General features: G+C 35.4%; 3 protein-coding genes and 2 long non-coding RNA genes across 11 annotated transcripts; 1 reads left to right on the top strand and 4 right to left on the bottom strand.

Annotated features, from left to right (window-relative positions):
- Positions 1-4689: 4689 nt before the first annotated feature.
- On the bottom strand, positions 4690-5418 carry LOC126927913 (uncharacterized). Its single transcript, XR_007716044.1, has 2 exons — positions 4967-5418; positions 4690-4835 (listed from the first exon to the last, which is right to left on the bottom strand). It is a non-coding gene; the product is annotated as an uncharacterized LOC126927913 (long non-coding RNA).
- A 9454-nt stretch (positions 5419-14872) lies between these two features.
- On the bottom strand, positions 14873-17335 carry LOC126927908 (omega-amidase NIT2-like; the record flags this gene model as incomplete). The annotated part of the gene is made up of 5 exons (XM_050743900.1): positions 14873-15197; positions 15314-15547; positions 15827-15995; positions 16438-16622; positions 17194-17335. Coding segments are annotated over 5 exons (822 nt in total), but the record flags the coding sequence as incomplete, so codon positions are not given.
- Positions 17336-18167: 832 nt separating this feature from the next.
- LOC126927901 (nucleolar protein 58-like) lies at positions 18168-20330 on the bottom strand. Of its 7 annotated transcripts, none has more exons than XR_007716033.1 (5): positions 20044-20319; positions 19576-19933; positions 19363-19496; positions 18854-19278; positions 18168-18746 (listed from the first exon to the last, which is right to left on the bottom strand). XR_007716033.1 is itself a non-coding variant. In XM_050743886.1 (5 exons), the coding sequence occupies exons 4-5, from the start codon at positions 19236-19238 to the stop codon at positions 18262-18264; spliced, it is 756 nt and encodes a 251-aa protein (XP_050599843.1). In that variant the 5' UTR covers positions 19239-19278; positions 19363-19496; positions 19576-19933; positions 20044-20330; the 3' UTR covers positions 18168-18261. The 7 variants fall into 7 exon arrangements, 4 of the variants coding, with proteins under 4 accessions (XP_050599843.1, XP_050599844.1, XP_050599845.1 ...); XR_007716034.1 differs by having other exon boundaries at positions 18168-18768; positions 18968-19278; XR_007716035.1 differs by having other exon boundaries at positions 19020-19278.
- Positions 20331-21586: 1256 nt separating this feature from the next.
- On the top strand, positions 21587-22520 carry LOC126927912 (uncharacterized). Its single transcript, XR_007716043.1, has 2 exons — positions 21587-21789; positions 22340-22520. It is a non-coding gene; the product is annotated as an uncharacterized LOC126927912 (long non-coding RNA).
- Positions 22521-24734: 2214 nt separating this feature from the next.
- Positions 24735-26131, bottom strand: LOC126927907 (katanin p60 ATPase-containing subunit A-like 2). The gene is made up of 3 exons (XM_050743899.1): positions 25775-26131; positions 25336-25406; positions 24735-24939 (listed from the first exon to the last, which is right to left on the bottom strand). The coding sequence occupies exons 1-3, from the start codon at positions 25835-25837 to the stop codon at positions 24735-24737; spliced, it is 339 nt and encodes a 112-aa protein (XP_050599856.1). The 5' UTR covers positions 25838-26131.
- Between the last annotated feature and the right edge of the window lie 57 nt (positions 26132-26188).

The following is a 26188-nucleotide window of genomic DNA, read 5'->3' as shown; positions in this document are numbered from 1 at the left end:
CTGTCCAGGGTCATGCCCAGGTATCTTACGGAGTCCTTGCTTGGGATTATTGTGTTGTTAATGGTGACCTGGGGACAGGTTTGTTTTCGGAGCGTGAAGGTTACATGGGAGGATTTTTTTTCGTTTATTTTAAAACCCCATTTTTGGAACCACTTTTCCATGGAGTCGAGACTTCGCTGGAGAGTGGATGAGGCAATTGCTGGGTCTGCGTGGGTAGCTAATAGTGCTGTGTCGTCGGCAAATGTTGCTATTGTTACCTCGTTTGATATGGATAAGTCGGCAGTGTAGATGGAGAATAGTAGGGGTCCGAGGACACTACCTTGCGGTATGCCGGATTTTATTGGGAATGTTGCGGAAGTGGCGCCTAGACATTTAACTATGAATTGTCTGTTGGTTAGGTAGGATTTTAAGATGGAGTAGTATGGGTGGGGTAGGATTTTTTTAAGCTTGTAGAGTAGCCCTTCATGCCATACTTTATCGAATGCCTGTTGGATGTCTAGGAATACGGCTGAGCAGTATTTTTTCTTTTCAAGGGTTTGGCTGATTATGTGGGTTATGCGGTGGATTTGCTCTACTGTTGAGTGTTGTTTTCGGAAGCCGAATTGGTGATCTGGGAGAGTCTTCAATTCTTCTAGGAGTGGAAGGAGTCGATTCGTGAGCATCCTCTCGAATAGTTTAGACAGGGTAGGTAAGAGACTGATTGGGCGATAGGAGCTGGTTTCATATATTGGTTTACCGGGTTTGGGGATGAGGGTGATTAGTGAGATTTTCCACGCCTTAGGAAAGTGTTCAAGGCGGAGGATGGCGTTAAAGATTGATGCGATGAGTGCAATCCCTTTTATGGGAAGTTCCTTGATTGCTTTATTTCCTATTTGGTCGTGACCTGCTGCTTTCTTGGGGTTTAGGCGACTGATTGCTTCTATGATCTCTGCAGAAGTGAAAGGTTGAATAGGAGGGGACATTTGGAAGGGAGTGTGCAGGTATTCGGTGACGTCCGCTGCGGCTATGGAGGAATGGGGTTGGAATACTTCAGTCAAATGTTTGGCAAATAGGTTGGCTTTTTCTATAGGGCTACGCGCCCATCCACCCTGCGGGCGGCGGATTGGAGGTATTATTTGTGGGGGGCGCGTGAGTTTCCTGGAGGCTTTCCATAGTGAGTAGTTTGAGTCGGCTGTGGGGGACAAGCTGGCGAGATATTTGTGAAAACGGTCATTATTGTAGTTCTTTATGGTTTTGGATAGTTTTCTAGTTGCGTTGTTTAGTTTGCGTTTGTCCTCCGGTGTTCTATGGGTCTGCCATATCCTTCTTAGTCTACGTTTTTCTGCTATTTTTTTTAGTATGTACTGGGGGTATTCGTGGTTGCTGGTGGACGTTTTTGCCGGTGTGGAGACGCGGATAGCGTTTATTATGCTCGCATTTAGGTATTCCGTGGCTGCTTCGATTTCATCATTGGTTTTTAGTGAGGTTGAGGCTGAAGTTGTGTGGGTAAAGACTTCTCTAAAGAGCTGCCAGTTGGTGTGTTCGTTATGAATGGAGCCATTAGGTGTATTCTCGATGATAGTTGAACTGACTGTTACTATCACGGGGGAATGATCAGAGGAGAGATCAGCCGAGGAATTGATTTGGACGTGTCTTGACGAGATATTTTTAGTTATGAAGAAATCAAGGAGATCGGGTATTTTGTTTGTGTCGGTGGGCCAGTGTGTGGGTTCGTACGTGGTAAGGTAGTTGAGGTTGTTAGTTAATATGCTGTTGAGGAGGTTTTTGCCTCTTACTGTAACCAGTCTGCTGCCCCATTGGGTGTGTTTAGCGTTGTAGTCTCCTCCGGCTATGAATTTGCTGCCCAGGGTGTCCAGGAAGTGGTCAAAGTCTTCTTTGGCGATGGAGTGTCTGGGAGGGCAGTATACAGCTGAGGTGGTGATTGTACCATGACAGTCTTCTATTGCTACGTTTGTTGCTTGGAGGTAGTCTTTCTGGAATGGTTGAAGTTCGTAGTGCTTGATGTTTGACTTGATTATGATTCCGGTGCCGCCGTGAGCCTTTCCGCTGGGGTGTTGGGTGTGGTAGAAGTTGTAGCCGTGTATTTTGAGGTAGTTTTTGTCGGTGAAGTGGGTTTCGGATATGAGCATCACATCGATTTGCTGTTGTTTTAAGAATAGTTCTAGTTCGGCTTTGTGCTGAGCTAGACCGTTGGCGTTCCACAGAGCTATTCGCATTGGTTTTATTTTGCTTCTGTGCTTATGAATTTGTCCATGAAGCGTGTGAGTAGTGACAGCAAGTTGTTAATTTGCTCAGTTTGCTTCTCGATAAGTTTTTCGAGTCTGGTAAAGTTGTCAGTGCTTGGTGGGGTGGGAATTCTATTTTCTGTGTGTACACTGTGTGTTTTCGAGTTGTATGCGTTTCCTTGCGTTGCCTGCGCATAGGATACTGTTGGTGTGATGAGTTTTTGGGGTTTAGGTTCTTGTATGTTTATGTCCTTGGGTCTCAGTTTTGGATACTTTATATTATGTAGCGATTTGTAGGCTGAGCATCCTTTGTAGTTCGCAGGATGCTCTCCTTGACAGTGGATACACTTGGCGGGGGTTTCCGGGGATTTAGTGCATTGGTCAGTGGGGTGATTACCTGCACATTTTACGCACCGGAAGTTGTGATTGCAGTATTTCTGCGTGTGGCCGTACCTTTGGCACCTCTTGCATTGTATTATTTCTTTCTTTACAAGAGGTGGCTCGAACTTAACTATGGAGTTCATCAGCCGATTGATATTGTAGATTTCTTTATTGTTTGTTTTTTGTTTTAGGTCTATAAAAAATAAGGATAGTGGGTTTTTTGTGATTCTATGCCTAATGTTACTGATGTTAGTTACTTCGTGGCCGTGATTTGACAGTTCGCATTTTAGTTCGTCTAGATCGACTGAGTGATGGATATTGCGTAGCACCACTCGAAATGGTCTTTCTTGTTTGAGCTGGTATGTGTGGAATTTGGCGTTTAACGTTTTTAATAGCTTGGTTAACTTTCTATAGGCGTCTGGGTGGGACGGCAGTATTTTCACTTGGTTGTTGTTAATCTTTAGCTTGTAGTCTTCTTTGCTGATGTCTTTTTCGATAGTTTTAATCATTGACTGTATGTCGATTACGTCGTTAATGAATATCGGTGGGGGAGGGGGAATTCTTTGAGTATGGAGATTATTTACCTCTTCGGTTGTAATCATGGAGTCTTCCGTGGACTCCAGAATTGAGAATCTATTGTAGGTAGTCACCTGGCTGGCTGATGGTTTGGTTTGAATCTTGTTTACATTTGTCTTGGTCGGTTCGAGCTTTCGTTTTTTCGTGTGGTGGTCATTTACCAGGATAGTTGCGTTGCCCTCTTGCCACGGGGGAGGAAACATGGCGGTGTTATAATTTTGCTCCGGGGAGCCTGTTGGAAATGATAGAGCCATCATCGAGCTAGTTAGTTCAGTGTGAAAGAACTAGTCGAGAGGCTGTTAACCCCTGGCTAGGTTTGTTGGATTTGCTTTCGTCAGCTGGGCGTCACGTGGAGTTTTGTGAACTTCACAGGGCACTGGACACACGTCTGCACGTCTCGGCACTCAGCAGCAACTGGATGGTACTTGCTATTTTGTGGACTTTGCCGGGCACGTCTGCACGCCTCGGCGCTCACGAACGAACTGGGATTGTATCATGCGATGAAAATTTTATACTTATAAGTTGAGAAAATTGGAACGAAAATTCACGTTGTCTCAAAGATATCTTGTTTTTGGATAGAAATAGTTACTTTACTAACAACATTCTCAATATTAAGGATATCGCCATCTTAGATTTAATCAAAGCCGCTGGAATACGCCAGATATTTCATATCTGACTTAACATGTACAGTGACGAGCGAAAAAAGTAAGCACATAAATGTAAAAGACTAATTTTTCAAGTGATCGGTAAAGATTAGGTAACAGTAACTACAAGTTATTATTAACGAAATGTAATACTTAATTTTCATTAACATTAATAATGTACAAAACATTTTACAAAAATGGATATCTCAAACCATGTTTACAGTTTTGCACATTAATTATACTCGTCGAATCAAGGTTTCAACATAGTATTTCGTTCACTAGTACTACTTCACGTTTATTATATCCAATAGAATTAACTACTATTTAGGTAAATTATTTTTTGGAATGGTCAAATAATGCTCTTTTCTCATTATACCTTCGACATTCGCTTTTTACATAAAATCAACGGGCTGTGTTTACACTTTTGTCAACTTTTGCTTGTCACTGCATATCAAGGAAGATTGAAATATAAAGTAATTCGCACAAAATAGTAGATATTAGTATTGATGTTATTGTATTCCATATTTGACCTTAAAACATGAATCAAATATGAAAAATCAGTCTAAGTATTAATGAAATTTCAAACATTTTTTCTAAAAGAACGGAACTTTCCTTTCTAATGAGCACTATATGATGCAATAGAAAAACAATTTGACACTGAAAATTGTGGTCAAGATCAATTTTGCGCTACACTTATTTAACCAATTTTCATCAAATCGAAGGTGTAGAATGGCTTGAAAAAGAAACCGCGATAAATACTTTTTTGACACTTTGTACAAAGGTGTATATCAATGTGTATATCGATACACATACTCTGTATGTGCATATCCGTGGAATATATATCCGTTTTTCGAAGAAAAATGTTATCTACCTGTTCAAAAGAGCAAAGCAAAAACACTACATAGAGGGTTTGTTACTGTTGACACTCTGTATTTCCGTGCGCAAAGTATCCAACCAGATATCCAGGAACAGCTTTCAGGGAACGAGATTGAATGTTGATTGAACATACCTATTTGATCGAATATATTTAATATGGCAATGTTACGTATAACAATATACGTATGGAATTTTAAATGTCATGAGGGTTGCAGCGGACTCGATTTTAATTACATTAAACATTTTGCTCATTGATGACCTTACCTTAATTTTTTTCTCCTTCCTCACTTTCTTCTCCTATGCGAGTGACACAGCAAGATTGATAGTAACAAGCGATTTCATTAAAACACAATCTCCTTTTCCATTTGATGAACACGATACGAGACGAGGGAATGATTTAGGAACACGACTTTCGAGCGGTTTCAACAACTATTAAGTTTCATTTATAGCAACGAACACTGCCAAAGACGCAATCAAGAAGCTTCGCGTAGGTGCCGTAGATGACGTAGATGAAAAAAGGTAGATCAAACGTAAATGACGAAATTATACATTAATTTATTTTAACGCGTTAAAATTACGCTAATGACAGTTGCTCCGTTCTATCCGTTCATATATTTAAGCCCTATATGCAACAAAGTGAATGTAGCATCTGCAAGCGTGTTAATTGGACAACGACGAATTTCGTTTCGCAAACACGGACACGTGAAACATTTTGAAGTTACGCGGACGCGAGAGTAATTCGTTCCCTTAAATTGCTCAATTTCCATTTCTTTCGCCATGTATATTCGAGTACTGCATTTGAATTGCAGAGCAGTCGGAAGTAACGGCGCACGTCGTTGATATATCGACAGGAACATGAATTCTTTTTTCATCGACTTATTAAACCGAATCAAGTTTTCAAATTCAATCATTTAATTTCATCGTTTTACATCGAACGTTTCAATCTTTTTTCTTTTAAATACCTTACCTATATTTCATCTCGTTGAATATTCCATATTTTTAATGCTACTACCACTTATTGGTAATTACAAATATGTAATTATCGTTCTGAAGTTAGAAATTCGAAATAACATTCGTCAGTATATGATTCTACGTTTTATATAGAGTAGTAAAAATGATACAATGAGTTTCGGTAAATAACCAATAAAAATTTTTGTTCCTTTTTCTTTTTCTTTTCTTTTGTTTTTTTTTTTTTTTTTTTTTTTTGGTTTTATGTATCCAAGGTCGAGAATAAACTATGTGCACGTTTCTTTTTTTTTACGTATGTTTTTTTTTATTTTTTATTTATTTATTAAAATTCACAATTTGTCCAATTTGGACATTTGGTGGAATTTTTTAACCGTTAAATTAGCATGTTGGTGGCTACCCCCAGCGGGATACCATCCTCGTGTTTGTTAGGTTATGTCCTTTATAAGGTCTGCTGGGTGCTTCCTTTTTAGTCTTCTGTCCATGTTTATGGTTTTGTATGTTTCGGCAGGTAACCGGTTTGGGTGTGTTGCTATTCTTGATTTGTATTTCTCGGAGTATCTGCTAATTTCTTCCTTGACCGTTGGGATTCCCAGGTCCCTTCGTATATCTTCGTTTCTGACGTACCAAGGTCCGTTTACTATTGTTCTGAGGATTTTAGCCTGTATTACCTCTATTTTGTTTATATGGCTCATTGCTGCCGTCCCCCATAGTGGTATTCCGTACGTCCAGATTGGTTTTATGATCGTTTTATATATTTTTAATTTATTTTCAATGCTTAATTTGGATTTTCGGCTTGTTAGCCAATGCATTTGTCTCCTTGTTTTCTGTATTTTTTCTACTATTGATTTGATGTGTAGTTTCCATGTTAGTTGTGTATCTAAGTGGAGTCCTAGGTATTTGACATGCTTTGTTTGCGTTATATGTGTGCCGTTCAATAGGATGTTTGGTGGTATCCTTTTTCGTAGCGTGAATGTAATATGGTTGCATTCATTGGGGTTTGCTTTTATTGGTTTTTCTTGTAGCCAATTTTCTATTTTTATGATATGTTCTTGTAGTATTTTGACTGCCGTTTCTGGGTTAGTATGCCTGACTAGTATAGCTGTGTCGTCCACGAATGTCAATACTGTGCTGTTGGTAGTTGTTGGTATGTTCGCCGTGTATAATGTGTATAGAATTGGGCCTAGGACGCTTCCTTGTGGTACCCCGGCCTTGATGTCTTTAACTTGAGAATGTGTGTCCTTGATTTTTATTACGAAGGTTCTGCTGCTTAGGTAGGATTTTATTAATTGGTGTATTTGCTCCGGGAATTGTTTCCTAATTGTTTGTAGTAGACTTTCATGGTTAATTTTATCGAATGCTTTCTCTATGTCTATAAAGAGGGCTGTGCAGTATTCCTTGTTTTCTAGTGCTACTATTATTTCGTTTATAAGCCTGTGCATTTGCTCTATCGTGGAGTGCTTGTTTCTGAAACCAAATTGGTGATCCGGTATTAGTTTTTTTGTCTCTATTATTGTTTTTATCCGGCAATATATTATTTTTTCCAGTATTTTGGAAAATACTGGAAGCAGAGATATTGGTCTGTAAGATGCAGTTTGGTGCGGGTCTTTGCCTGGTTTATGTAACATTTTGATCTGTGCTAATTTCCATGGTTTGGGGAAGTATTGAATTCTTAGAATTGCATTGAATATTATTGTCATTAGTCTTATTGCTTTTGGCGGAAGGTTTTTCAAGATTTTACCATTGATTAGGTCGATACCTGGCGCTTTGTTGTTTTTTGTTTTATCAATTATGTTTCTAATTTCTTGTGCTGATGTTTTAGGTATGGTGTATTCCTTGTCGGTTGTGGTAATAGTGGATTGTGGATCCTCCTCCGTATGACTTTTGAGGTTGCTGTTGTTGATAATGTGTGGTGCGAATGTGTTGCAGAGGTGGTTGGAGAATTCTTCGGCTTGTTCTTCGTTGCTTCTTGCCCATGTGTTATCTGCTTTTCTGATTGCCGGGACGGGTATTATTGGCTTCCTTATTTTTTTCGTGGCTTTTCATAGTGAATAGTTGGTGTTCTCGTGTGTGGAGAGTGTCCCTATGAACTTTGCGAATTCGTTATCGTTGTGCTTCTTTATTTTGTTTTTTATTTCCTTTGCAAGTTTGTTTAAGTGTTTTTTGTTTTCTCGGGTTCTGTATTCTTGCCATTTTGCTTTTGCTATTCTTTTTTCTCTGATTTTGTCGAGTATTTCTTGCGGGATTGTTATTGTTTGTCTGCTGGTTGTTTCGGGTGTAGTTGTTGTCCTTGCTGCTTCTTGAATAGTTGCTGTCAGTGTTGCTACTGCCTGTTCTATGTGTTCAGGAGTTTTCTACGGGATATTGCAGTTTATTTTGCTTTCTATTATTTCTTTGAAAGTTTGCCATTTGGTGGTTTTATTGCATAGTGTTTCTGGTTTGCTATAGTGTATTGGTTTGTTTCTGTATTCAATTATTATGGGTGTATGATCGGAGCTGAGCTCGAGGTTGGGTGTTATTTTTAGTTTATTTGTGTTTAGTCCCCTTGTAACTGCAAAGTCCAGAAGATCTGGTTTTTTGTTCAGGTTAGTCGGCCAATGTGTCGGTGTCCCTGTGGATAATATATTGAGGTTATTATTTCTAATGTATTTTTCCAGTGTTCTGCCTCGAGGTGTAATGTTTCTTGACCCCCATAGCGTGTGCTTGGAGTTGTAGTCTCCCGCTGCGATGTACTTGTCCCCTAGGTCCTGCAAGTATTCTTCCCACATTTGTGTTGTTATTTTGTGTCGCGGAGGCACATATACTGCTGACAACTGGAAGTAGTTGCTGCTAGTTTGAACTGTAACAGTGGTTGCTTGTAAATATTCTTTGTTAACTTGGCTGTGTAGATAATGTTTGATATCGTTTCTGATTATCACTGCTATCCCTCCGTGAGCTTTTCCTGAGGGGTGTTTGGTATCATATATGGTGTAGTATGGTATTTTCAAGTAGCTTTTTGTAGTGAAGTGTGTTTCTGAGACAAGTAGTATGTCTATATTGTTACTGTATATGAATGTTTTAATTTCAAGGGCCCGTTGTTGTAGGCCGTTTGAGTTCCAGGCTGCTATTTTTAGAGTGTCCGTTTTTATTTTTTGCTTAGCACGTTTGTAATTAGTTGTAGCATGACTGTGATTTGTTGGGTTTGCTGTCTGAGTACTGCGTTTTGTTCGCTTATCATTCTGGTTAGCATTTCGGTGTTCTTTATGGATTGTTTGAGCAGTTCTTTGATTTCTGCAGTGTCATTGTTACTATTGCTGTGGTATTGGTTGTGTGTATGTGTTGATTGGCTGGTTACTTGAGCGTAGCTTAGACCACCAATGGTGTTGGTGCTGTTAGGTTTGGTGTTTGTTGCTTGCTTTGTATTTGGTATTATTTCAGGTTTTATGCTGTCCTGTTGGGCTTGTGTGTTAGTGATTGTCCTGCTTCGTAGGGGCGGGAACAGTTTGCGTTGTAGTTGTTTCCTAGCTTCGCAACCTTTGTAACTGGCTGGGTGTTTTCCGTTGCAGTTGTAGCATTTCACCTCCTCTATATTTCCCGTGGATGGACAGTGTATCGTAAGATGATTTTTTGCGCATTTAACGCATGCCGGGGTTCTATTGCAATAGTTTTTAGTGTGTCCATATTGTTGGCACCTTATGCATTGTGGGATTTCTTTTTTATGTCTAGGTGGCTCCACTTTTACTATTGTGTTTAGTAATTTTTCTATATCGTATATTTCTTTGTTGTTGTTTTTAGGTTCTAGTTCAACTAGGAATAGCGGTAACGGTTGTTTGGTATCGTATTTGTTGATGTTATTAATTGACCTTACCTGGTGTCCGATTTTTGCCAGTTCTTCACTTATTTTTCCGGTATTTGTTTTTGGGTGTAGTCCCCTGATTACTGCTTTGTAGCTATTGTCGGTTTTGAGTTGAAAAGTGTGATATGCTGCGTTTTTTTCCTTTAGTGATCTTGTAATTTTTCTGAATATTTCTGGGGTGTTGGTTTGCACTTTCACCTGGTCTATTTTTATCTGTTTGATGATATAGTTGTCTTTCCCTGCGGTGTTGTTTAGTAGTTCGATGAGGGGGTCAATTATTTTCGCGTCTATGTATATCGGTGGTGGTTTGGGAATACGGTTTGTCGGACTTTCCGTTGGGTCCGTTGCTGCCTCTTCTGGCAGTGCGCTGAATGGATTGTGTAGCTTGATGTCTTGTAGCCATTGTTTTTTTTCATATGTATCAATTTTCCTCGCGCTTGCGAGCGGGGTTACCTTCCGTTTTTTGCTGGAGGTTGCCACCGTCCAGCTTTCTTCCTGGTGTATTGGTATGTTTTGCTCCCCGTCGGATTATGTTGTTTCCATAATATCATCATTTTTCTCTACATATGTAGAGTCTGTAGCTTTATTTATGAAAAATGTTTCACCGGAGTTAATTATTTTTATTGGTGGAATCTGCATGATTCCACGTTTTGTCTATTTTTGGCGTTAACTTTGTCCCTTTCTCTTCCCTCTTGCCGCACTTTCACTGGAGCACTGTTTCGCACGTCCGTTTAGGTCTCTGCACGTTTCTTGTATTCGTTTCTTGTATTTTTATGAGGAATTCAGTCTTTTTACGCCACAAGAGTCTCAACGTTTTCGTTTTCACGCCTACGTTACGCTCGTTAAACACGTTGCAACAAGACCATGAATAAGGATAACAGCTTTAATGTTTTCACATGTGTTAATTTATTATTTTAGACCTTAAATATTTTATTTATAAAATCTTTATTCAAACAAGTTACCATTGTCGCTACAATAAATCAATGAACGAAATCAGTTTAAATTTAAAATATCATTTCATAATTTCTCGTCACTTGTATCTAAAAACAACAAGAAAACGGTGTACCCACATCGTGCGTAGACGGGAAATTAAAACAGTGGAGCTTAATTGAAACACTGATCATATTCCGCGATTGTAAAACAATAATAGAAAATCGTGTTTCTTTCGAAGGGTATGAAATTGTCAGGAGATTATGCCATAAATGAAATTGGAAACTGGCTGGTCAAAGGGATTAAACTCAATTAAACTGAACTGTGTTATATTGTACAAAGGCTAGAGAACTGCTACCAAATATCTGCTAGTTTAAAGGTGTCCATTATAATTATAAATTATAATTATATTTCAAATTCAATCTCCTAGTAATAAGTAAATTAATATTTTACCTAAAATCTGTGATATAGATAACAAAAATAAATTCTTTACATTATTCGTTAGTTTGCAATATAATTTGAATATTATCTTTATTTTCTGGTGTCTTTGTTATTCTTAAAAGATAAACTGCTTATTTACAAATGTAACACTGCATATGCTATTGATAAATCATTTTATATTTAATTCTGCAACCTTCAGTCATTGTTAAAACTTGTTGTTGACAATACTGTCGGTTAATAGAAATTTCTAAAATCCCCTTGTTTCTACTCGATTAAAGGGTATATTGCAGAAACTATGTTAGCTACAGTGTTAGCTACAAATCACCTTTGTCACTCCATTAAACTTATACACAATAGTATTGTTTCTTGTTTTCATTTAAAATAAAATATGTTATTGTAGGAATGAAGCAGAATGTTCAAATAATTGAAACAACTTTTTGTCCTATAATTAGTGGCTTTCATTTTAAAAATTAAAAAATTTTTAATCAACGATATTTGAAAGTTTCGATCTAAAATGACCAGGAATTGAAACAGAAAATATTTTGATGCCAATAAATACGTATTCTTCACACATGAAACAAATATGAAAACAAAAATCGATGTATATGAATGAATTTTGAAATGGGGAGGAATTATATGATTATACCCATTCTCTGTTGCGTTTAATTGTTTCAATTGATGTCTCATGAGAATTTTCATCGAATTTTTTAGAGATCCTGGCTGTAAGGTCTTTTTAAAATTATAAGAACAGATTCAAATTATAACATTTGAAAACTTGTGGTTACAAAACTTACTTGTTTCTCATAATTATTTAAATGAATCTATTCGGCATTTTGAGTGACCGTCCCTTTATGGCTCGGACGGTACCTCTCCTTCCTTTGGCAAATTCCGAATTATCTGTCCTCCCCGAGCTGCAAACCTGATGACTTAGACAGTAGGGAAAAACATCAGGGAAAACCTCTGGCTAGAAAAGTACGATAGACGAACAAAATTTAACGGCTGATGGGGAGTATCAACAACATACAAGGACAATCATCAACAAAGTGTCGTACCGTGCGGGTGAAATACTGGAGTTTCAATAAGATCCTATTATAACCATCGAGTTCAGAACATCAAACTTTGTTTGCATAAAGTAAGTGTAAACAAAGTGTCAAATTACACTAACACTCGATCTATTAAATCCGTTCCACCTTGAGCGTTAATTCATTCAAGGTTCGTGGTATCGATCGATCGGTCGGACGTGCCCGGTGGCTCTTTAGTTGATGATTTGTAACAGAATCCTTGCATTAACACAGATTCTCAGAACACACAACTTCACCCAGCAGATATCGATTACAGTCAGTTGTCACTAACGATGCTTTTATCAACAATTTCTTTACCTGATCCTCTGTTGATCCTCTGGAAGTTTTAACTATATATATTCTCTAGGAACAGTAAGATTTTAATGATATAACTTTACTAATGAGATCTTAATGTCATAAACGGTATCGAAACTTCTTAATTAATGTCGTTATCGAAGAAGAGACTCGTAATCTTCTCAAACGAAGAGCACTTGATGTTTACAAGTAGAACTCGATATCTTAGTTTCTTAAAATATGTTTCTGTCTTTACTTTCTAAATGTAAATGTTACGTCGCGTGAAAAGGTCCGCGCGACGTACTTTAATGTCTGACCGTCCAGACCCAAACGTCATTAGAGAACCCTCAATAAAACTAAGGCCCACCATAAACCGATTCTCATTAGCTTGCAGAAACCTTGTATCCTGCAAGCATTTTCGGTTTATAGCGGGTACTTAAAAGGTCCTTAGGTTTATTGAACGTTCTTAAATATTACGGAGTAAGCTGGTAGTTATGACGGGAAAAATTGTTAATTATATGACAGGGAAAATCAGGCATTTAGAGATTAGAAACATCTGGGTTTTCCCACGAGTCATGCCGTTAGGATACTTCCATATCCCAACTTCAATCGTTAACGTCTTAGCTAATGGTAACGGGGATCTGTGTCCTCACATTCATAACGGAAAGTACGAACAACGAATCAGCTTACTTCGTTAAAAACCTCCATCGTCATTGACACAGGTAGACGTCCGAATCAGTCAGTCGTTCGAGTCAGTCGTTCGTAGTCGTTCGAGTTAGTCGTTCGTAGTAGTACGAGTTAGTCGTTCGAGTAGTACGAATCAGTCAGTCGTTCGAGTCAGTCGTCAGTGCAAGCCACCCAAGTCAACCAGTCGGAGTCAAGCAGTCGACGTCTCTTCATTCAGTCTTTCGGTTGATCCTGTTGATTCGATTCAGTCAAGGTTGGATCTGATCAATCGCCACATCTACTACGACCCACGAGCCTTCCTCTCTCAGATTGGCAGTCTGAATCTGAGCAAGATCCAGGCAATCTTCAGACTCAACGACGTTACTATTGTGTGTGATTAAACGAAGCTGTTGGAGAAAAATATAATCATAACCCTACCAATCACGGAGTTATATTAATTCAACCACCCCTATTATCTTAACGGAAATCAGGGGATCGATCTACTCGCGGCGTCGATCATTAGAATCGTAACGGGAATTTACGACTCCCATTGACGTGTTTCCTCGCGATTGCGTCTCCCCGCGATAGCTCGAAAATACAGTAAACTTTATTCAAAACGAGCCGTTTATTCGTTACAGGCCGTTAATAAAATTGCACTTTGCACAAAGGAATTGCCGTTAATAATTTAAGATTCTCTGCTCGTCGTACAGGCTATATATCACGTAATTATTCACGACGATCGTAACGTTTAAGTCCAATTCGAGCTTAAAATCCCACGTGAGCTATACTACCACAATAGCCTGAATTTCTATTTGTTCGTTTACTGCCTGTTCGTACTGCCTGTTCATCCGTTGTAAATTACAGCAAAATCTTCTAATGTGTTCCAGAATATGTCTTCATGGAATTTTAATAATTTATTAAATCTATAGATAACAAATGTAAAACTTATTAATTTATAATTAATATAAAATAAGAGAGCACGAAACTTCCTATTTTATGGACATATTAAATATTTGTAAAAAATTCTCTATCATTAGTATCACTTTAATTACTTTAAAGGATATAATCCCATAAAGCCGTGACCCCTGAAAGAATCGATGTTCACGCGTGACAAATTGGCGTCGTATGAAAGTTCCGGTATGAACGTTACTAGAGCTGATACCAGCTAGGGGCACAGGTATATGTTCTGGGTCCATTATATATTTATAAAGGGCTGCCGATTCAACGAGTGGTCCGGGTAAATTTAAATTGTAAATAGACAGAGATTTCAAGTAAAAGCCTGGATAAGAGCGGATATGGTATGAGAGTCTGTTGTGGAAAGAGGAACAGGCTGCTTTTATTTGTAAAGTTTGAATTTCCTCTATATCGAAGGTGTTTAAGCCGCAAGTGTGTTTCATGTTAATCGTTCATGTTAATTCATTCGAGACCGAGATTTTATTGAAATACGATTCCTGGGTGTCAGTACGATCTGAATGTTTTGTTAGAATGATACTGTGCTTTTCTCTCTCTGGAATATCCTTTTCATATTTTAATTTTAAATCGATGACAATCTTAAATTTTGTACCTCATGTTTTTAAAATATAAAATTATATACTATGTTATGCTATAATGTATTATGTACAGTTATATATATTATGCCTACTGATTGATATGAATTTCTTTCGGTCTCGAATGCGTTAAAACGGAGCGCAAAGAAGTCGAAATTACTTATTGTAATTGGTAAAACATCGTGAAAGGCAAACAGATACAAGAAAGAAGTTAAACTATAAATTATATTTGCGACATTGTTCTGTTTTTGCTTTCATTAAGCCTTTCATCAAGACAGCCGATCTATAAATATTAATCGACCGATTTCTCTAAGCTTGTAACTTCAAATTAATGTTTATATATATAAAGAGTTACGTATTAATCTATCTAAATATTTAAAAAGATGTTTAATGTTATAAATGATGGATATTAAAGATGTTCAAAAGAATGTAGTCTTCGCGTGTTCTTTATCATATCCCTGATCAAAGACATTCCAATATTATTACAATATCCAATTACATATTGATACACAAGATATACAGATTATTATTTATCACATTTTGGTTTTCTTAATTGAGTTATTCATTTAGTACAAATGATAAGTAATTAGTAATAATTCATAAAAAAAAAACGGTATTGTAGTAGAAATATTATAAGAAAACATTTTCTGTTTCAGTGTAGAATTACTCCTTCTTATAGACAGTGTCGTACAAATCCGTACGTCTTTGAGAAAATGTAGGTATCTGAGCCCTTACTTCCTCAACAACTTTCAAATCTGAGAGAAAAGAAAAACATACGAAGTAATAAGTAATGCTTGCTAATAAATTCAGCAAATACAGAGGGAGCCGGCAAAATCGATAAACCAACGTTTAATGTTAAGCTGGAAATTACCGATATCGGTGACCACGATATTTTCCTGAGTTTCCAAATCATAAAGGATTTTCCCCCAGGGATTTGTCAACTGTGTATGTCCCCATGCGACATAACTTGCTGAAGGAACACGAGCCGGTGATATACAGGCGACGTATAATTGATTGTCATTCGCTCTGGAACGCTGAAGTAATGACCAGTGCAGTGGTCCAGTGGTCATATTGAATGCCGCCGGATATATCAGCATTTGGCAACCTAACACAGAGAAACGGGAAATATGAGACCACTGAATTTTAGTTAACTTTGTAGGTGCACAGTCCACATTCCATAATTTATGAATATGCGAGAACAGTCCTCTTGTCGTGCTTCTAATTCTTTTATTTATTTCATTTTCAGCGAATATACTGGTTTTTTTAATTAAGCTCCTTTTTATACAGAGTTACAGATTATATTGATTATATTTTATATAGAATATATTTAAGAAAGATAGTTACTTTCCTGCTAGTTAAGTATTGTTCGATTAAGCTACTGTACCTTTGTTCCGATAAATGCGTGCCATTTCCTCGAATCTGATATCATAGCAAATGCCAATACCTATTTTCCAGCCCTTCACATCAAACATTGTTAGGGAATTACCAGGACTGAGTGAATCACTCTCTCGGAAAGTAATCTTGTTGGGAATGTCGATGTCGAATAGATGTACCTAATAACATAAAAATATAGTTGCTAACTCTATTGCTGTAACTTTTGTAATTTAACATCAATGTTACGAACTTTTAAACTTTAATTGTTTTTTATTTAATAACTGACAGCGTTTTTATCACTTTCTTTTATTAAAAAGTTTTATCATTTAATAATATTTGAGAAGGAATATTTTTTAAGAAAAGATAAGTTTTTTCCTATGTGAAAAATTTATATTACACAACAAATATATTGTACAAAAACTTATATATTATATTACGACAAAAATGTATGTTTCTCGTATCAAAAAGTATTTTATAAACCTATAACATATTTTGTAAATTATAGAATTGGTTATAGTACACGTATGTACATATGTATATTCCTAAATTATTCCTAGATAGAGTCACTTTCTCCACCCCAATATTTTCAATTTCAAAGCGACATGGACGTATATTATTTACCTTCCGGTGTTTTGCTATCAAAGTTCCATCGGGACCCCAAATAGTACAGGTATTGTACAATTTATCGCCCTCTATTTCAGGTATCGTACCACCAACTACATAAATGCTGTTTTCCTTAGCTGCCTTCGATAAAGCAACGCTCGTTTCACCATCAGGAATACTCTCGGCGTATTTTGGAAAGTATTCTGCATTGCAATATTTCAATTAATGAAAAATAACTGTCCTTTGTTCCAACCATAAATTAGGTTGAAATGTTTGTCAATTTTTTATTTTTTAAATTATTAAAATAACTAAATTTTATATTTCGATTTACTTAAATATATAATTACTTAGATAATAGTACATATAATAAATTGTTTCTACAGGTTCAAGATGAAAAATGAATATTTAGAAATGTTCAATTACAATCATGCTATTTGGGTTAGTACCAGTGACTTGTTACTTAACGACTTTGCTAGTACTTTTTCAAACATAAAGTTAGATTTTAACTAACTTTAATTTTTAACTACTATAGGTGGAATTATAAATACAAAATAATTGATAATACTAGTTTATAAGTACCTAATTATTAGTATCTTAAAAAATATATTTATACAAAAATCACGATAATCATAAAACTGGGGAAATTCTATATTCTCGAGTCAATTCACAATCTTTATGGAAGTATAAACGATAAGGTAATTTGTCTACTTTTACTTTTTTCTATATAGTTGTTATACATATAATAAATTATTAGAAAAAGAAACAAATTATTACGTATTCCATATGGTGAATTAAAGCATTCAGGAAGAGCGATAATATCAGCATTATGCTCTTTCGCGCTGGAAATGTAGGAAACTGCCCGCTCTACATTTTTGCTTTTTACTTCATTTACTTGAAGTTGTACCAAATGCCAAGCGAAATGCTAAAATGTTGGAAAAGTTAAATACACTCGGTTATATATTTCCCATACTTTTTATCTATAAGTACTTTATACATAGTGAATACTTACTCGACATCGTTCGCACTACTTGTTTAGCGATGTTCGTAAGTATCATAATGTTCTTTGAGGTCATGTATGGTACTACTCGATATCAACATTACGTAAGCAATACGCGGGGATTTTTAATAATTATTGATAAAGTTTAGGACATTAACTTTGATGTAATTGTAAACATTATTACATATTATAATTAAATGTAATTTTCAGTTAAGGGTAAGAAAAGAAATATACTGTAGTATCGTGGGCAAAAGGCCCAAGATATCGGCCGAACCGTATACAAAGTGGCGAGAGCCGTGGCGCCGTCGAGTACATCAATGTGTCGTCGGTCCTTTCAAGTGGACAGTTTTGTGGAAAGAGTCTGCGTGACCCTGGCCACGGGGTTTCGGGACACGTGTTCGATGGGACGAGAAAAGACAAAGAGACGCTAAGGGTAGAGTTAGTTGAGACGCCAGCGAGAACGAATGCAAAAGGCGTGCAGTATGGGTTGAGAAGCGAGAGCGTGCGAGTGCAGATGCCGAAGACGAGAGTTGTAGAGTTGCTAGCGTTGTAGAGAGATCGAGTTGTTAGTTATAGAGTTGCGAGAGTGATTTGAACGGAATAAGACTTTTGTGTTTTAGTTCAAGTTGAACATTTATCGTTCTCTGTCCATTTAATCTCTGTTATTTTTATTTATCTTAATAAATAGTATTAGGAGAATTTTACAAATCTAAATCATCCTAATCCTATCCTTTTTCCGATACTACAATACTTTTGTAAAAATACACTTTATTATAAAATCTGTATAAATAAAATTGTACAATTTATCTTGAAAGTAAAATGACCGAATACGTTCCTGGAAAATATTACTGCCTACTAAATGATCGAGATCTTGATCTTTCTCGTCTTTCGTGTTTCATTCTATCTGCATAATCTCTGGGTTTCTTATCTCTAACTTTTTCTCTTTCTTTGTCTTTCTTTTTATGTTTTTTACTTGATCTTTCAGATGAGCAATCGTGCTTCTTATGTTTCTTTGACTTCTTCAATCTTTTTAATTTATAAGAATCATTACTATTAGAGTTACTTCTTTCTCTCCGTCTCTTCTTTTCAGAATCACTATCGCTGTCATCATTAAATTCGGAGCGCCTCTTTCGCCTTTCTGATTTTTTATCCCCCACTTTATCATACTTGTTCTTATTATGCATCGTACTTCCGATTTTCTTTCTTTTATTACTACTTTTGTCACCATCTTCACTGTCTTCGGGGTCAGGGGACATTGATCTTCTTCTATCCATCTTTTGCTTGAGTCCCTTGGATTCCTTGTCCTTATATTCCTCATACTTTTTTGTATCTGAAATTAACCCCATAAGATACTGAAAGCTAAAACCTCTACATTTATCATATTTTATATAAAAATAGAAGGGACCTTTAAAAAATTGCATGCAACAACACACTTACAGGTACTCTTGAATTAGTTTTTCTACGCGTCTGATTATGTATTTATATGTATATGTCAATTCAAATTTATTTTCTTAAAAGTCCCTTAATGAAAAACTAACACTTCATATTAACTTTGAACTTTTGAGTTCTTATATAAATATTCTGATTTAGTCACTGGCTGTACCATAAATTCATTTACAGATATTATATTTCCACCAAGAGCTAGTTTTATTATGAGCCTTCCTGCATCATCATCGAATCCTTCTATTTGACCATAATTATTAATTTGTTTTCCAGCTATAATTTTCACAAATGTTCCTTTCTCGATTTTAACCTCTTCCTCTTCTTTTTTGGAATCTGTATTTTTCTTCTGCAACGCCACTTTGTCTGCTCCAAGACCCATACCTTTTGGTCGTAATTCTGGTATGACAGCTGCTACTAATCTGTAATAGTTAGAATAAACGATTGTGAAATAAAAAATGATGTTCTCTGTTTACTTTCCAATAAGTGATGTATTAAACACATATAATTAATTTAATCCAGAGTAAAATTCATACTTTTCATTTCAACCAATTCCCTTTCCTGGTTGCCATCCCATTCCCCGTAACATAGCTACACCAAAAGCATCAATAGGAATTTTTTCATAATCTTCTAACGTAGACTGAAAAATACAAAACGATATTTATAATATGCAAATGTAATACATCTGTGCATTGCACATCAATATGTTGATAACGTACCTGTTCTTTGCCTCTTAATGATTCATCTTCTACTAAAGGTAAAGTTAAATCATTTGTTTTAATTTCATATTTATTCTTTGACTTAAGTTCCTCAATGATTTCTTTCGTCGCTTGCTCTTCTAAAGTAACAACTTCATTTTCACTATCTTCAACTGGCTCTTTCTTTATTGATATTATTGGCGATGTTTTTCCATTAGATAGCTTTGATTTTGCCTCGTTAACACTAGCGTCTCCTACCTTTTCCTTATCTGCCTTCGGAAGAAAAATGTCTGCATCTATTTTATTAACAATTCTATCATGCCAGGTTTTTGAACCTAGTAACGGAATAATTAGAGGTTCATCTTTTTTTTCTTCCTCACTGAAATAAAAAAATTGTTTTCAAATATATATATTCCGCTATTGGTGATTTTTATAGGTTAGGTTGAGGTTACATGTTTCTTGATTATAAATTTTACTTTTTGAACTCACCCTATTACTTTAATACCTTTTTCATCAAGGCATTCAATGTAATCGACTTTCTTTTTTTCTTGTGGAATAGCATTTTTTAACACAGGTTTCTTAATAGATTTCAAAAAACCGAAGGAAATTTTCTTTCCTTCTTCTGCCATTTATTTGTTATTTCAACACTGACTTATAGATCAATACACATGTATATACTAGACATAAAGATCGATGTCACTTGAAACTATGTACATGAATCTAATATCTTATTATACTTTATTAATCTATTCACAATAACTTGCACATTACTAAAATTTCATTCCGACAATATATCAAGCGCCTGAATAAGTGACATTAAAGTAAACATATATCAGAGAGGAAATACGAAGAACTGACGCCTATGGTTTTCTATGTTACAGAGCTAGTGCTGCACCATACGGCCAAATGCCGAAGGTGGCTTATGTTAGTATATACCTGCCTATACGTTTCAATCAGAAAATCGATATTATATGTTCATGTGAAAATTCACATTTCCCTAGGAGCTGTATTTTGATAGATTTAAGCTTCTAATGGAGCATTTTAAACGTATAGAGTATACTATGAAGTAGATAGTAGTGCGGATCATTTTATATTCATAGAAAATTTGAATGTATAGAAATGTACAAAATGTTCGTGATATGCAAAAATATGCAAAATATTCAAAGTAAACCAATCATCAAAAATTTTAGAAGGTGAAACAAATTTCTTTAATAACACCTAGATTAATTTTTATTTGTTAACCATCTACATTCTACTACGCTTTTGATTCTACCCTAGTTTATGCACCATAGCGCATGACAGCGCTATTATGTCCTTTACAATTTATTCAAGATCATTCTATTTTCAGATCAGACTCTCTATTTTTCTTTTTGCATCCTGCAAATTATCGTGTAGTGATGTAAAACGAAAGCTATTGCTCGTTAAAATTTGACGTAAAATTTTGTTTTCATGAAAATATACATATGTTGAATTAAATAAACTATGAATGAAATAAATAAATATTTATATATAACTTAGATTTCACAGATTATTTCGATATCGAAGTACTTCTTACGTATTAACGAAGAAGATAAAACATACTAATACAAGCATAATTCAACTGAGCGATTATGATAATGTTAATGCGCATCTCCGAACGTGCAGAGGATAAATGAGCAGATAAGTTGCTCCCATCACTTTCTCCTTTGTTTCATGCAACTGTAACTCTTAGAATGTAATGTATAAATGTATATAACTATCCTTAACCGCATTGACGAAATGATGATAGACACAATTACTTGTTTGTCAGTTGAAGATCTGTTCTTTCCTCTTACTACATATTTATGTACTCTTAACTTGTCTTTTTAGCGATACTATCGCTCGTTTGTTCTACAGTTTTCAGATTTCTATCTTTTAGCGTTCTACACACGATCGGAGCGTAAATGTGCCCGTAGTCTGCCTGTTCCTATAAGCTACGTTAAACGATCATCTTTGATTGTGTTGGTTCGTAGATCGTAGAGGAAGCCATTTACCTATCTTTCGGAACAAGAACTACAGGTAAAAACAGCGATCAATTGAGAACGGTAGTTAAGTCCGCGAGTAGAGGGGAGAGCGTGCTTTAGCGGCGACACCAGCGCACGGTTTGCAGATACGAAGCGGGGGTAAACCGGGAAGCCGTAGTTCACGAACCGTAGTAAGCGTGGTAACTCTGAGCAGTCGACGACAGTTGAAAGCCGGCCGCGCTCTGGAATTCAGGTAAATTTACCTCTTTTTCGTCTTAAATTTTCATTGACATTTCTCTGCTTATAGATTATTATACGGTTATAAATGACATATTTTTGGAGATATCGAGGAATGGTACTTTTAAGCAATTTTGATTTTCATCACTCATAAATTGAACCGAGGAAATTCCATCAATTTATTTACCGGCTGTTAAAAAGTTTTAATGAAATGGGACAAATGGTAATTAGTTGCGAAAATAAGGACAGTTGTGCCCTGAGTTACAGTGTGTGCCTTTAATTTCAATTAAATCAAAATTTTGACGGTGGATACGTATCGTTATCGTATACGTATCGTAAAATACATAGAAGAATGGCAATTATATTCTCCTTTTTATCATTTATATTCTATTATTAGAACACGTATCATTTTTCAAAATTTTCCTTGCAATCTACAATTGTTTATGTCATCTTCCTATTGATCATCGACTTTGTCATTTGCATGTCTCATTTTCCTCGTGATTCGGCATTTCAATATCAGGGAACGAATTTGTATCTTCTACATGAAATCATCTCTTTAATTTCAGATAGACGAATATGCGGCTGCTTCTGTTCCAAATATCTCCGTTGCTGTGCCTGTTGACGGAAATCGGCGCGGCTGGGATCGGCAAAGCATGGCAGATCCTGCCGTACGCGACCGATTCCTGGAATCACCCATCATGGCCACGGCTCGACTCTTCCGCGTTCGAAGTTCGCAGCGTGACCGGGGTTGGTCATCTCAATCCCTTGTTTAATTGTTGATTTTTTTAAATCTTTGTTTATTAATTCCAGGTTTTTTACATATTTTTTTTACATGATTTTTTTCCAGAATAAACGCTGAATGCTGATTGTAGAGTGGTACAGGCAAAAGTACCGATACGCGACGGTACGACATAGCCATGCATCATTACATTTTTTTTTTTTTTTTTTTTTTAAGATTATTATTGTAACTTAAATTTAAGCCGCTGCTACGCTGTGCTTATGTGCGATATTTTAATTTATGTCCTGAATGCCTGGACGCAAAAACAGGACAGTTCGTTAGCGTAGGAGAGAACTTCTTCGTTAGACTGAACTCTGTTGATTGACTATTGAAAGCGCAAAGCGTAATAAGTTATAGTAATTCTTTTGCACGAGATTAAATAATTCAAGAGCGTTATTTTTTAGTATCGATTATTTATTTTAAACATTGAAATTTACAATAAACATTTAGAATTTCTCGATAACTAGATGCGACTGTCCTCACATAAATGTATCAGTATCTGTATCATATGTATCTGTATCATAAATGTATCATAAATGTAATAGTATTACTTCTACTTGGTCGGAAAAATCGACAAACGCGTATATCTGTCGTTAGGCCGTGCGGAATACTTGCAAAAAACGCATATATGTGTTCTGAGTCCATACATGCGTTAATAAGATAAGAGGAAATAAAAGACAGATTATCGATAAGATACACTAACACATATGTAATACATGTATATATTACCACTCAGATTACACATATTATATATTATATTATATTATATATATTATATATATTATATTATATTATATAGGGAATATGTATACCACGTATATATGTAGAACTATATATTTCAAACTTGTTTATAGCGCGTGCGCACACATACATGCACGCACGCGAACAATTTTTCGAACGATAATTATATTAATAATTTATAACCATTTATATTTTTATATTTTTACATTTTTATATTTTTATACTTTTATATTTTTATATTTTTATATTTTTATACCTTTATATTTTTATACTTTTATATTTTTATACTTTCATATTTTTATACTTTTATATTTTTATATTTTTAAATTTTTATATGATAACCATTTATATTTTTTTAAAATATGTTCTTATGGCATATATATATATATATATGGCAAGATATACATATATATCTTCTCTCCGAGGCGTCTGCGTACAGCTGCATCAATGTCCCTAATAATATATTTACAATAAATATTATTGTTCTGTTATATTAATAATAACGAAGGAATATTCTGAACAACACAATAATTAAGATTAAGATAATGAATAATTATGATATTAAGATATTTTCTACTTAGAAAACATTGAAATAGCGTGATATACATACCAAGGGCAATTAGTTGCAGCCAAAAGAACTACATTAGAATTTTCATTAGCAGAATACCTTTCCAGGGAGAAAATGGGCCATTAAAAAAGATAGGGTACTTAAGGGGGTACACAATGGCCTCCGTAATGGCAGATTTACATTCCTCTAGGCCTACGATGTTGTCCCAATATACATTTAATTTTTTCAGTATGATTTCCTGCGACAATACAAAGATGAAATGGCGCATAATCTCCGTATTAATTTCCAAAAGTGTTATGTAATTCATTATTTAAAGCTTTACTGAAATCCCTGCGTCATTGATATACAGTGGATTGTTTATCCAAGGTATTTGTTGGATATACAGTGGATATATACAACAATACATTTGTTGGATATTGATATACAGTGGATTGTTTATCCAAGGATAGGTATTTTATTTTTAAAAAGCTTTACAATACGTATATTAATCGAAAATAACTTACGGATAAAATGTCTTCAGCAATCTTCCACAATCCCGGATTGTCTATATAAAGCTTCTGAGCCTATTTTGATATCTTTGATTGCGTGGATTGTTCCATTAAGATGTTAAATAACTCCTCTTCTGATGAAGATTCATCGCTTTCATTGTCGAAAATTGATGTCAATGTCATTGCCAGATTAATATCATCCGTAGCATCACCCCTCATCTTCTGTTGTGCATTCCTCCCTTTCACAGACCCAGATACAGACTCACTTCTCCTTTGTTTGCTAACAGATTTGACACGTTTTACTACTTCTTTGAAGATTGAATGATATTGTAATCGATACGTTGAATACGTTGAGAAAGTTGAATAGTGTTAAATAATTTAAATTCTTACACTTTGTTCGCATTTGTCATTTCCCTCGTCTTTATTTCCTCTTCAGTTATTTCCTTGCACAATATAGGATAATTTTGGAATTTCATCTTGTAATAATTTTCATATTCTGTAAGAATAATTTCCAAATCGACGTTGTCGCAGACTCGATATTTCCGAGGTAGACGAGCTTCCCGGATTAATACATCGCTAACGTCTACATATCTAAAAAATATAATTTTTAATTCATTGAACAAATTTTATGCTATGAGTACACACTATACGATAATCATCAATTGGGACAACTGTTTTATTTCTAGGTAAGACAGACAAAAGGAATGTACTGTCTATTTATTATTATATAAATCCTCGGCGATAATTTTTTGCCTTCTGCTTTCTAATTTCTAATTTTTAAAGTTTGAATTTAAATATATTTTCATTTATAACTAGTTAATCTACGTTATCGATTGAGTTATTCAACTATAACTACTGAGTTACCGATGTCGATTTTCAAACTTTGGTTTCTTCCCCTATTTCCGCACTAATTTCTATTTCGATTGGTCACCGATATTATTCGAAAAAATTGGAACTAAGAAGATATCTAAATTGCAATATACTCACCCATTGCGTTCCAAATAATCACATATAAGGTACAATATGTTCCGATTACGTTCCGAAGTACGACTCTCCTCCTAATGAGACATTTATTTTTTTTTATTATTAACAATAATTATTAATAATATAAAGATTTTCATGCAATTTGCTGTTACATTGCGAGTTTAATAAATTTGTTACACATAATTTTGTTATCTACTATCTTGATACGTGCAAAGATAAATCTTAATGATATATAATACAGCGTAAATGGTTATAAATAATTAATTATTGACAATAATTATAAGAATTATCGAAAGAAAAAATCATAGATACTATGTGCGAGTGTAAAATATCACAAAAAATGAACAACAATTGTGAAAAACGCAATATGGCAAATCAATGACAAAACACACTCATGACTGTCATGGAAGTTCCAAAGTCTAAAATCTAGAATATTCCTTACCTGTTTTCGCAAATTATGAGATGTCTTATTTGTGGTACCTTGCAGCGATGATTCACCGTTCATTGTGATAGTTTTATATGTGATAATGATATCCTTGTATTGACTATCGTTTTTCGATAGTTACGAGAATTTTCGTTTATCACTTTGAGACAATCCGTCACTTCCTTTCTCTTATAAAGTTTCCCTTCAACTCCGTTGAAAACTGAGCATCAAACAGGAGACGAACGATTCGTTCGCACACATAAGCAGGGTGCGAATATAATGATGGAATAGTCGAGTCCTGTCTACTGTATAGTAAGATGGATGCGACATGGAAATAGAAAGAGAAGGCTGTATATAAGCATTTTCTGTCCTTGTTTAATCAGGCATGCACACTAGTGGACACTGACGGCGCTCGTTTACCGTTGTTATATA

The sequence above is a fragment of the Bombus affinis genome, unplaced genomic scaffold, assembly GCF_024516045.1.
Source record: "Bombus affinis isolate iyBomAffi1 unplaced genomic scaffold, iyBomAffi1.2 ctg00000305.1, whole genome shotgun sequence".
In the NCBI taxonomy this organism is placed as follows: domain Eukaryota; kingdom Metazoa; phylum Arthropoda; class Insecta; order Hymenoptera; family Apidae; genus Bombus; species Bombus affinis.
This window is presented reverse-complemented; position numbering and strand designations above follow the sequence as displayed.

What these genes read in the sequence shown, in the direction of transcription:
- LOC126927907 (XM_050743899.1), bottom strand. Translation starts at nt 25,837, where the DNA reads ATGAACGGTGAATCATCGCTGCAAGGTACCACAAATAAGACATCTCAT. An exon ending in CTCATAATTTGCGAAAACAG is followed by an intron (nt 25,407 to 25,774) that starts GTAAGGAATATT and finishes ATGTCTCATTAG; the next exon opens with GAGGAGAGTCGTACTTCGGA. An exon ending in GATTATTTGGAACGCAATGG is followed by an intron (nt 24,940 to 25,335) that starts GTGAGTATATTG and finishes TATATTTTTTAG; the next exon opens with ATATGTAGACGTTAGCGATG.
- LOC126927901 (XM_050743886.1), bottom strand. Translation starts at nt 19,238, where the DNA reads ATGGGTCTTGGAGCAGACAAAGTGGCGTTGCAGAAGAAAAATACAGAT. An exon ending in TAAGAACTCAAAAGTTCAAA is followed by an intron (nt 18,747 to 18,967) that starts GTTAATATGAAG and finishes GGTTAATTTCAG; the next exon opens with ATACAAAAAAGTATGAGGAA.